Consider the following 12,767-nt stretch of genomic DNA (forward strand, 5'->3'; position numbering starts at 1 on the left):
CTCTGGTTTTCTTCCTTTGGTCTGGACCGTCCTACAGGCCTCACAGTTGATGCAGCCCGAGCTGCACAGGCCACATCGGTCCCCTGCTGGGTGATGTCCCTGCACTCGGGAGGTAAACTGCCCTTTTTGTGGAAGGCAGGCCCCTTCCCACAGTGACAAACATCCTTTACAGTGCATGCATTCCGGAGGATGCTCTCAGCTTCCGGATGGGAGCACCATCACCATAGGCGGGGAGGGAAAACAAAACTTAGCGCCATTAATATGCTAGAAAAAAATGTAAAAAACTGGTTCCTTAAGACTGGGCTCCTAGGATGTGACTCCAGTTTCTCAAGCCAGCTACAACCCACTTGCTTTCCCATTTCCTGTTTGGTTCAATACTATGGCAGGGGCAAGCAGGGCCTAGCCCTCCTGACCACAGGAACCACACACAGAGTGCCAGGTTCCTGCTTCCCCACTGAGCCCTTTCTAAGCCAGAGTGCCTCACTGGTGCTACACCTAAGGGAATATGTCCATGTAAATCAAACTGGACTAAAAATGTAAAATTAAGTATAGGATGGTGCTTCCTCTGACTACATTTTCATTGTATTTTATGGATTTCATTTATTTACTTATTTATTATTTATTTATGTATTTATTCATTCATTTATTTAATATATATTTTAAACTAATCTAAGTCTTTTTTTAAAATGTTTATTTATTTTTGAGAGAGAAGGAGAGAATGAGTGGGGGAGGGGCCGAGAGAGAGGGAGACACAGAATCTGAAGTAGGCTCCAGGCTCTGAGCAGTCAGCACAGAGCCCGATGCGGGGCTCGAACCCACAAACCGCGAGATCATGACCCGAGCTGAAGTTGGACGCTTAACCGACTGAGCCACCCATGCGCCCTGTATTTTATGGATTTATTGTTATTTATTAATTAAAACCACGGGACAGCACACACCAGTGAGTACAGCTATAAAGAGAGATACTGGAATACATACTGATTATCTCTCTCTCTACACACACACACACACACACACACACACACACACACACACACACACTTACACTTGCTTCGAAGGCACTGAAAGTACTCACCCTGTAGCCTTGTTTTTATGACTTGTCGCCCTGGAGTTGTGTTCCTTACCAAGACACACATCCATATGCCTTTATGGGTGTAAGTACGATCTGCAGTGTTTTATTTATAAGTGGCCAGCTCATTGCAGCACTGAAACATGCATTTACAAACAGATATCTGCTTTATGAAACCCTATTCCTTTGTTTTAATAGCTGAGCTATCCAGCCATAGCATAATAATGTACAAGGTAAATGGGTCTCCATCTCTAGAACCTGTTCCAAGTTTTCTCAAATGTGACTAACTGCAAGAATTTCCCAACCATCAAAGGGACGCCACCGCCAAAAGACCAGTTTATTTTAGACGTGAAACCTGCAGTTATAAATTGCAGAGGTTTTAGGGGTGAACTTTAACTTGAAACTACCCTGAAATAGAAGATTTGCTTCAGGGGTAACATGAAGGAGAAAACTACCTTCCTGGAAAGCACTCATGATGCAAGAGGGAAACATGCTGTTATTTTATATTCCGGGATGAAATCTGAATTATACGGAGGAAGTCGGGGCGCTTGGGGTGCTGATTAGGATGGCGCACAACGGGTGTAAACCTCTGAACTGGTATCTGTAAAACGGTTATTGTTGAAAGTGGTAACAGAAAATGGGCTGGAATTTGCTCTGAATGCGATAATGTAAAGACAGGGAATAGTTTACGCAAAACGTAAGAAAGAGCAGACTATAATTATTATTTACTAATGCTCGATGCCAGCGTTATTCTAACAGCTTGTGCGTTGTCAAATCAACAATCTGCACTAAACAAATGACCATTTGGGAATTGCTAGGGAGCGTCTCTGTTCCCCTCCCTGCTCGACTAAAAACTGTCATTTGCAATCAAAGAAAGCGGCCCTGGAGCTGAGAACACAGCACCCGCAGCCTTAGAGCTGTCTCCTTCTGAGGAAAAGACCAAAGATTCATATTAACTTGATCTTTTGCAGCCAGTCTAGTTTCTTCCTACATGAATCCAAGAGGACTGACTCCAGGCCACGGTCAGAATTTCCTGGAGGACTGCGCTAAAAACTTAATATGCTGACTCTCTTTTCTGTGACCAACCTTCTGGATTCGGAGAGGCTGTAACAGCAAATGAGGACAAGGAAGTAACCCAGATTAACTTGTGGTCCTTGAGTGTGAGGCGAGGAAGAGAGTCGTGCCTTAAGTGTAGGAACGGTGGTGGGTTTTTAAAAAGTAGAAAACGACTATCCGAGGCTCTGAGCTTCCCAAACACCTACCCAAAGGCAGTAAGTAATGTGGCCTCTTCAGAGACTGTGGATGTGTTAAAATTCCATTTCGGTTCTTTTAACAGAATATTAAGCACGGCCAGAGAAGTAGAGAATTCTAATGTAACTAAAAATACGTACTTACCATCAAGTCCTCAGGTGCCGGTCTTTCTTTTGGCTGTTTCCTCATGCTATAAAAGGAAAAGAAAAACCTCACTGTTATCTGTATTGCTCATGAACTTGCGCTATATTCCCACCGTTAACTCTATCTCCTGAAATCTGAATGTTTTCAAATTCACGTGTTCAATTCTTGGCCAAAGTATCAGCATAGATTCCCTTTCTTTTATTCTGGCTTTTAATTAATCAGATTTTGAGGGAATCTCATGAATCAGAAACACTAAGATGGAGGGGGAGATACAATACAGATGAAGAATAAATTTAAAAATGTGGAAAAAAAAAAGCAGCAATATTTCTTCCTGACTCAGTTTTCAATTTGTTTCAAACTTAAATCTAGGAAACAATATACTTCTTTTTTGGTAACTGGGATAAGAGAATAAGAAAAGAAACATGACTATCAGGTCAAATGAGAAAACATCTTAATCCTTTCATTATTACTCTGAATGACAAACAATAAAGCTGTCACAATCTAGATAATGCTACAAAATCACAAATGGGCTGTTACATTTATCTCCACTTTCATTTATTCTGGCTACAAAGCAAGTTGATATTCATGAAACAGCTGTGGGGGAAGTTAAGTTTGTTTAAGCTGCTTAAAGAATCACATTCCTCATACAAAATATTTGTCTTACACGCAGCAAGTATAATCAGTAGCTGTATCATGTACGTAGCTATGTGATGAAGCACTCACACGTGGGACTGACATGACTATGGGTAACTACCTATTTGGTGGCCATATTTGTACTAAATTCAGAGTGTCTGTGGTATGAAGTCATAAAAAGATGACTACAGATGCTTTTCTTTACAGTAAGGCAACCTCTAACAAGCCAGAAGAAAACCCATCATATAATCCCTGCATTTGCTGACAGTATTTTTTTTTTTTTTAAGTAGAAAGACTTAATGATCATTTGGTAAATAAGAACCGTAGTTATGAACCATTACTGACATCGAGGACATTTGCCTTCCCTATAAATAACCATATGCACCTCTCTACTACTGCATCCATTAGCAAGTAATTCAAGCTGTCTCGCGGTGGAGTTGGTAACAGCCCTAATGTGACATTCCCAAGTAGCTGTATCTCTTGGGAAAACAAGGCTATTACCCACTATCATTTCTGTTTCGGCTTGACATCTGTGGAAATTTCAACACAGGTTATCCCTCCCCCTGTCTCCATAAAACTTTTACACAGCAGCGGATTAGTTTGGGGGGGGCAGAAGGAAGGTAAAGCCTTCGCTGCTTTTCCTCGTCTGCCCGCAACCGACTCCACCTCCAGGTGGGTCTCAGGCCACACGGTGAGATGCCCGACCGTGCCAGCACAAACCCCACATCTTCGGGGCGGGTGATGCCCAAACCAGTGCCCCAGCCGGTTTAGGAATGGCTTGGTTTGTTTCAATTTCTGCATTTCAAAATGGGGCATTCCCACGATGTGCTTCTGAGTGTTTCTAGGAATTCCACGTAAAGGAAATTAAGAGACATTAATCCACATTTCTGGATAATGGCTCTATATTATCAATGAGCCCGGGACTCCAGTGTTCAGCCAGTATATGTGCTTTTCCAACATGGCATGCTTTGGAAAGAAAATGTCTGCAGGGTAAAAACAGGTTTTAAAAGCTACAGAATATTATATTAAGTATTTTAAATAAATAGAAACAGTGTTAATAAAATTTTTAAAGTCGGGGGGGAATCTCTTCCTCCCATATTTTTCTATGGAGTATAAACTGTATGAGACATTTTTATTAAGAGGTAACATATTACACTTAGTCAAAAAGGTGATAAAGCTTGACATTTATATTAAGGAATATTTCTTGGTTTCACTTTAGTGTAATCATCAGATGGATCATGGCGGGGGGGGGGTAGGGAAGGGGACAGTGTGCCACCATTTGAGTTTAATAAGGACTCCTGACCGCACCATTTCGTGCCACTGCAGGAATGAAGGGTTCGTTTTCTACCACCAACCAGGGCTCTGAAGGGGTGGTGAAATGGAACTGGGTGAACGAGGGGAAGAAATGTAGAGGCAGTTATGAGTCGGTTCCAGAGTGTCCAGAAGAGTTTCTAGTTAGTTCTGTCTCCTGCTCCGTGGTGGTCACTGCTTTGCTCCCAGTTCCCTTCTCTCTCTGTCTCTGTCTCTTCTCTGTGCAGAGGTGAAGGAGAAGGCAGAAGGAGGGCAGCGGAGCGACAGGGCCTATCCAGGCCACACAGGTGCTGCCGAATGGGCAAGAGGCAGATGGAGTAGACCTCGTTCTACCGAGGGGAAAAGGGCGGGAAAAGAACGCTTCCTCAGGTGTAAAATGATGGGGGGACACCCAGAGACTCTGAGGACCCTTTTGACCAAAATCCTGTGGTTCCTCCTGGTTCTTTAATGGTTCAAGCGGGCCTAATGGAACCGTGTTTTCAGGGTCTTTGACACATCAAAATTCACTGAAATGGGACACCAGTACTCTTGTCTAAAATATAACCAAAGATAAAAGTTATTTACTGAAAATCCGATGAATTAATAAACTATGCTGCTTCCACTAAGTGACAGAGAGTTTTATGGGTAACTTGAGGTTACATTAATAAAAATAAGCTTCATTATGTCTGTTCAAGAGGGGCTATAAAATTGTGTATTTCTTAAAAAAAAAATCGGATGGCAACACTATCTGTGCTTGAAGAAGTAGCCTGATTCTCAGCAGTTTATTAAAACAGGAAAAAGCCTCTAAAGTACATTTACGACCCTTTGTGTAAATAACGTTTACATAATTTAAACAATTTCTTCAGCTTTGCTGCCCCATCTGCCCAAGGCCCCGAAGTCCCTCCCGGCTCCAAAAGGAAGCAGGGAGAGCCATAAGGTCTCACGGAGCCGCAGAGTTAATGGCATGTATCATTTACATTGAGGGCATGGCATGTTTGCAAACGGGCTCACCACTGAGTGATGAAATGTACAAATGGCTCGGAGAACTGTCCAACCGGAAGGACGGGCGAATCCTGGGATGGAGGAAAAACAAGTCACCAAAAGTCACAACAATTCCTTTTCTTCCTTTATATCCACCCCCACCCCCCTGGATATGGAACAGGGATTCACCACCATGTGCAAAGGAAAATAAGGCCTCGTCCAGTTAAAGAGACTGTCTACATCCTCTCCCACATGTTTAGGTAAAAACGCCAAATTTAAAGCCACACACATTTTACGATGGTGAGAAACATGAGAGCAAAGAGGGAGGGGAGGTGAAAAAAGGACAATGATAGCCACAGGGTAGGAAAGAAGGTACGAAAGTGTAAATGAGAAATTAATGATTGTTTAAGTAACACACAAATGGTCTTGTAATTAACAAAGAGCTGTGAAATTATTCTTGTGTTGACCTTTGTTTCTTTTACTGGATTTGCTATTTATTTACACTTTCCCTTTTATTTACATTTATTTGTACATTTGACTGATCTTAACTGTCTGCCGAATCATTTGGGTCAGTTTGCTTTTGTTTTTGTTTCTCTTTTTATTTATTTTTTATTTTTTTTCTTACTTGAATAGAAAGGTTTACATGGGGGAAGCTGTTCCCTGAAAAGGAATTTTAGCCTATTTGCCAGTCCAGGAAGACTCATCATAGGAGAAAGCCAGTGAATTAAGGACACAATGAAAAACTCCCACCTTGACCACCAAACAGAACTGGGGTGGAGGTGGGAGTCACTCAAATGAGCAGGAAACAACACAGCAACAAATGACAACCACTGGGTAACACAGGGAGCAAACCCCATTACCATTTGCAAAGGAAGGCTTTAAGAATTTAGGAGTTTTTCCAAGAATGACAGAGAGCGCCACTGTGTTTATAGTGTAACGGCTCAGGATGTAATGAAATTACACTGCAGAGTACTTTAACAGTCATCTCATTAGACCTACAGTTGGAACAAGAGAGCCACATAAAGTAGGCAGCTGCAAATGACTCCATTCCCATCTATTCTCATTTGCTATTAAAAATACCTTTCGGCGGCTTTTTTCCTCTCTGACATCCCTACACAAAGTGCCGTGCAAAGTATGATACATGCACCTATTTAAATTAACAAAGGAATGACTTATTTTAATCTCACTGTGCTTTGGAGTGCTTTGGCCATTTGGATGAGCAATATATCATTACATACAACCTTCCAGCGCTGCAGGCAAGAAACTCAGAGCATGCAGCATTTGGTGGGAGCCAAACAATTTCTCTAGCACACAACTGTGTCAAATGCATGCATGTATTCATTATTGAGAACGAGAGGAAATAGCTTTGATGTAGTGGAAAAAAGAAGATGATAAAAGCACCTCTGCAATATGCGTGTCATTATCAATGGTGGCAGATAGATACAATTGCACAGCCTCCTATGTGATTAGTAAATATACATATAATTGCTGTGGCCAATTATCAGAAAAATGAGATCGGTAATTACAAGACAGAAAATTAACTAGAACTCTTATTAAGGCTTTGTTTCCAATTCAAACAATTGGAAACTGCTAGAAAATACAATTAAATCAAAAGGAAGTGAGGGGTCAGAGCAGCACCCCCCAAAAAAAATCCCAAAGAGGTTAAAAGAAGAGGAATGTGAACAAAATATTCTTAGATTTTGCGTATCTGTTCTCTTTGAATTTACTCTATTCATCCAGAGCAGGGGAAGGTTGGTTGGTAATCTGAAACTTAAAATTCTCATCAGTAGCGAAAGGCTTCCAAGAAGAAAGGAAAACAAAGGAAAATGGGAGTGAAATAAAATCTTGCCAAGTTCAAAGGATTACATGCAGGCATTACACAGAGACGACATGAAAAACGGGGGGCTGATGAAACGGTCTGCTCAAAAGAAACAAGGCACGCAATAACATGACAAGTCTTCGATAAAGGTACTATAAAATGGTCACAGAAGTCCCATCGGTTTGAAGAGCAAAAATAAAACATGATATCAATTTCAGCCTGGCCTGTTTTAGGAAAGCCATATATATCACCATGCCTGCAAGACCGTACAAGGCCCAGTTCAAGAAATGACATTTCACTGTCTCAGAAACTATTAGTAAAAAAATGGTTCAAAGTCTGAGGTACAAAAACTACCTGATCAGAACTCCCTGATCAGGTAGTTAGTTGCTTCCTCAGTCGTCATTTCTGAAATTCTTCTGTAGGCTGTGTTAAGGGAAGTGTCTGAGTCGTAGTTGATTTAAAATGCGATGTTTAGGAAGATAAAAGCCTACTGCCTTAACGTGGCTGAATATTTACCAAGATGGTTAAAATTCTGGGCTGGTTTTCTACCAAGATCCTGGTATAAAACATGATGCTAATGTGGGCCTCATTTCAAAGTATGATACCAAGAGTAAATTAATGAATTATAGACCAGGCAACTTGATGAAGATGTCATCTTAACATGGATGAGAAACAAGACGAGGAAATGTGACATCTTTGCATGGGTAGTTAATTTTATTTAAGACCTGATATTGTAGCCTGTTAAGTTCCTCATAATATAAAACTAAGGAACACTGGGTGGTACCCATGAATAATTTATTTCACTTGTGAAAATGCCAGCCCAAGTCGACTTTACAAAACCGGAGAGAGTGGATTCTCCTCTCAGGGGTGCCTGGAAAGAATCACTCATCAGAGATGGGGTGGGGGGAGGAAGGGGGGAGGGAGAGCGGGAGGGGAGAGGAATTNGGGGTCCTCTGAGAGCCTCCCCACTCCACAAAAGCACGCAGGCTGTTAACACGCCAAAGGAAAGCAATGAATAGACCTGGGAGTGTTTACCACGCTGGAGGATTTTAAAGTATACTTTTCTCATATTTAAGCGAGTAAAATCAGAAGTTTGTTTAGACCAGCATGTAAAACCTCCAAGAACCTGCCTTTCATGATCTAATTCAAATGTGCGCAAAGCAGGGAGGGAGGCTCAGACTGGAGCTGCCCCAATTTCCCTGCAGCTCCCAGGGAGGGAGCGCCTCCAGTCACTGCTGGGTTAGAGGGAGACTGAGAACCATGCCAGGGGGTTCAGGGATCTAGTAATGTACTTGCTGCTACTTATCAAAAACGCCCTCTGCCAAATATGGGTTCAGGGAAGATGAACAAGTACATTTCAAAAACATAAACGCGAATTGGAGAAGCAGTTACACTAATAACTCTCAGGACTGGTTGAAACTGACTCTGGATTGTTAATAAAAGTCACTCTTTTTTTAAGACCCTGGGTGCCATACTTCACCTTAAGGGCTTTTTTGGGGGGTTAGCTTTTCTGTTGAACTTCTAAGCACAGAGGTACAGAATGAAGCAGCGGACACAACCTTAACCAGAAGTCTTAACCTGAGATTCTAGTCCCAAATCAACTTTAGAGTTCTGCTAGAGGGACGCAGGCTGGATCTTGTTACCAAGCCGGCAACTGTTATATAAAAAGAGCTGCCATAAACCATTTCAGTAAGCAATTCTGGTCATCAAGGAGGACAGTCTCCGAGTCTCAGAGGCTTCGGTAGCTACCTGGCCAGCCCCTTTTGCTAAACAACTGGAACACAAGCACGTGGCACGCCAGAGAACAGCGAAGGACAACGGGAAAAAAGTTTGAGTGATGCCTTTGCCTTGTGAATAATGAACAGTTCAGGAAGGTCAACCCATTACAACTGAAACTGTTTAATTATTAATTATGCACAATCTATGAGCGAAAGGACAAGTTCAGAATGTTTAATGTATGCTAACTTCAACTGGACTCTCTCTGGGTATTTTGTTATTAGCACTTGTCAGCAAGGTACTCAGGCATAAAAAAAGGCAAGCAGCAGAAAATCTGAGGGTGTGTGTGTGTGTGTACCTGCACACTCAGAGAGTGGGGGAGGGGAGGAGGGAGAGGGAGGTCTGATTCCATTCACTGATGCTGCCAGTTCACTCGCAGACTGAGTATGCCAATAAGCACACTTTATGGCCTTGAGAGCAGACAGACAGGTTTGATACTCGACATACAGAAAACACACATGAGGCTTTTGGAATCATTTACTTAGAAGAGAGATCATTATTTGACATGCATAGTTTGTTTTTTAATCATGATGTTTCTTGGCTTTGAAAAGATCCATGACAATATTTGTATATACATGTGTGCACACACATACGCATGAGTGCACAGAAAACTGGCAGAATCTGAGTAAATTCAGTGGATTCTATCAATGTCAATTTCCTGGCTGTGGTATTGTACTATAATTATGAGCTGCTACCATTGGGGGAAACCGGATGAAGGGTAAACACGCTCTCCCCATGTTGTGTCTTACAGTTGCATGTGAATCTAAAATGATGTCCAAATAGAGTTTAAAGAGAAAAAGGTAGGGACCTATTTTTAAAAACTCTGATCAGGTCCAGATTCTTGGAGGAGCTTAGCTTTGTGTAAGGGGAAAGGCTGGCATAACTACTCAAATGGAGAGCCCTTAAGGGAACTTTGCTTAGAAAAATAACCTGAGGACTTCATTTTTGCCTTTAACTCACGATTAGCGACGACAATGAAATTTGACAAGGATATGGTCAGGTTTAAGGATATAATTCAAGGATATAATTCAGACACTGATAAGGCAAAGACATGCAATACTGTATAAAAATGATAGTCTGAGGCGCCTGGGTGGCTCAGCTGGTTAAGTGTCTGACTCTTGATTTGGTTCAGGTCATGATCTCATGGTCCTGAGACAGAGCCCCATGTTGGGCTCCACACTGGGCGAGGAGTTTGCTTAAGATTCTCCCAGTCTCTTTCTCTCCGCCCCTCCCCCACCTGATGTGCGTGCACTCTCTCTCTGAAAAAAAAAGTGACAGTTATTCATTATTTATTTGTGCATTCATTCAATAGTTTTCTTGACCATCTACCACGTCAACGGCTCTGAGCCTGGCTTTGTGGGATGACTGATATTTAATCCATAACCTTAAAGAACTGGTGTATTATTTGGGGGGATAAGATATGCACCCCTAATAAACAGCCTTACAAGGTGGAGGAAATGGCCAAGTAAGGGTTCGGTATTCGGGCTGCACTGGAGGGCACCGAGTTTGGCTGTACGCATGAGCTCATAAAGGAGAGTGACGGGGAACAGAGTATGAGTCTGGACAGCTGTGAGAGACTTGCTTTGCTCTCCTACCTTCTACCTTTCTCATTTCCAGAAAGCATCTGGGGAAGGAAGGGCCCTCGAACATTTTAACCTATGTCTTGTTCCCTTCTCTTTGTGCAAAATGGACAGTCCAAGATTTTATACTTTCTGGCAGTAAGAGAAGGCAAAGAGAAGGGCAGCTTCTCAAAAATCTCAAGGTGTCGGCCAACTGGTGATTTCTAAGGTCAGCTGAGATGTGGTGGCTTAAACCAGCCTGGCAAGTTAAGCAGAATATGGCAAGCCTTCTAACATTTTTTAATAGCCCATTTCTAGACCTCATGGGGTCAAGCCATCAAGCCAATAGGTAGTTAACATCAGAGAATCACCTGGAGTCTGACCAGTATTGAGTTATGCACTAACGTCTAAAAATAATTTTTCTAATTCAAGCCTGATGTTCCTTTGGCTTGGCGCAACAATTTCTGTTCCTACACACTGGGACTCACACTAATGGCCACGGCTCTCCCAGACTGCTCCACTTTTGTCCACAGTGTTGGGGTCAAAGGCCGTCTGTAATTCCAGCGGCTTCATGTCATGCAGAACAGCATTTTGCCTTGTTAGGCCCCAAATTGGTTTTTGACTCTCCACTGTTCACTGCCTTAAAATAGCATTTTCATGAGAATCCATATCTCCTCTTGACTGAAGAAGGAATCCTGGTTTGTTTGGGAAAAAAAAAAAAAAAGAAGAAAAAGACACAAAAAACTGTACCCTCACCTTTAAAGATCTGCACAGAATCTAATCTACAAACCAAAAAAACCAATGTGTCCAAAGTGTAATCCAAAGGTAGATTTTGGGAAATTAGCTCAGTTTTAATATTTGAAGGTCCTCAGAGTTTGTATCTGTAAGTTGCTTCTACAGCAGACTGTAGCAGGGGTGGGGGGAGGCAGGCAGAAGGCTGTCACACCTCGTCAGAGAGAGAAAGGTCGGAAATGGATGGACAGGTGCTCCCAGTCAGTTAGAGAACGAGGCAGCGCTGTTTAAGATATGAGTGAACCGTAATTACACACTGGAGTTGTACAAAGTCAGTCAATGCATATAAACTACACTCAGTTTACTTAAAAACATGGCCACTCTGTGAGGAAACAATCAGTATTTTGCCATTATGGGTAGTTTTGATATCACAAGGCAGACACGACCGACCTATCTTTGGGGCGTTATGAGGGACAGCAGCTGGGAATGAGGCTTTAGATTTAGGAAGGCTTGCAGAGGGACATCATCAGAAAAGAAAACCTCTGACACCACCCCCCCCGGCTGGAGACCAGAAAACCCTCCTTTTACTCATCCCGCCCCACATCAAGCCTTGAGCAGAGAAAGTGAAAGATGATTCAATTTCCACACTGGGTCACCCCATGCTCTGGGTTGCCAGACGTGACAAATTACATGTGTGGGCATTTTGGTGTGAAGTTCTGTCCACTGGGTCTGGGCTGACAGTAGCAGCTCATTTAACTTGTCTCAGAAGGACCTGGAATCAGGGGGCAAAGGCCTGAATTTTTACCACTGAAACACCCACCTGACCTATAAACCCTTAGATCAAGGGAGAACCAGTGTTAGCCAAGTAAACATCACAACCCGATGGCTTATAATAACCACAGAATATAAAGGAACAGGTCTAAAGGAATCTGTCTGTAGGTAACTGAACCTTGAGATTATAAAGATTTTCCTTGTGTTTTTTTCTCGTAAGCATGTTGCAGAAGTTACTGAGATAAAAGAGAAGAGGAAAACATGTCGTCATTAATATCAAAATGAACCCATCATTTACTCTACAACTCTACTCTACAATTTTTGTCTCCTAAAAGACTCATATTTACCTAGAGATTTTCTAAACCTATGGCAGAGATCTTGGGGTTTTATAAATTCCTTGAAAATAGGTAGAGGACTTGAAAGTGGATTAATCTTTTAAACCATACTTACAGTTGCTTTCTCCTCAAAGCTAATAAACATGTTTTTTCTCTTTTTATTTTAGGTCACTTGGTGGTCATAGGCTATAGTGCACAGTAATATTTAGAGGTGTCTCTATGAATAGCACACCCACGTACACACACTTGCACACTAACATCCACATACACCTCCCTTTTCCATGGTGTAGGCAGAACAGCAAAAACATGCTTGTCTCATACCAAAGGGATTTCATTTACAAAAGTAAAACCCGTTATTGTCCTCTCTGTAGCCTCCCAAAGCATTTCTATTGCCTTTCCATAAAACA

General features: G+C 42.0%; 1 protein-coding gene across 3 annotated transcripts in view; it reads right to left on the reverse strand.

Annotated features, from left to right (window-relative positions):
• MAP2K5 (mitogen-activated protein kinase kinase 5) overlaps positions 1–12,767 on the reverse strand; it is a 266,228-nt gene that overhangs the window by 37,023 nt on the left and 216,438 nt on the right. For all 3 annotated transcript variants that reach the window (XM_077746645.1, XM_077746636.1, XM_077746628.1), the window contains 2 exons: positions 5,399–5,460; positions 2,465–2,510 (listed from right to left, as the gene is read on the reverse strand). In XM_077746645.1, the coding sequence (XP_077602771.1) occupies positions 2,465–2,510; positions 5,399–5,460 (108 nt within the window). The remainder of the gene's footprint in view (positions 1–2,464; positions 2,511–5,398; positions 5,461–12,767) is intronic.

The sequence above is a fragment of the Crocuta crocuta genome, unplaced genomic scaffold (genome assembly GCF_008692635.1).
Source record: "Crocuta crocuta isolate KB4526 unplaced genomic scaffold, BGI_CrCroc_1.0 scaffold130, whole genome shotgun sequence".
Lineage (NCBI taxonomy): Eukaryota > Metazoa > Chordata > Mammalia > Carnivora > Hyaenidae > Crocuta > Crocuta crocuta.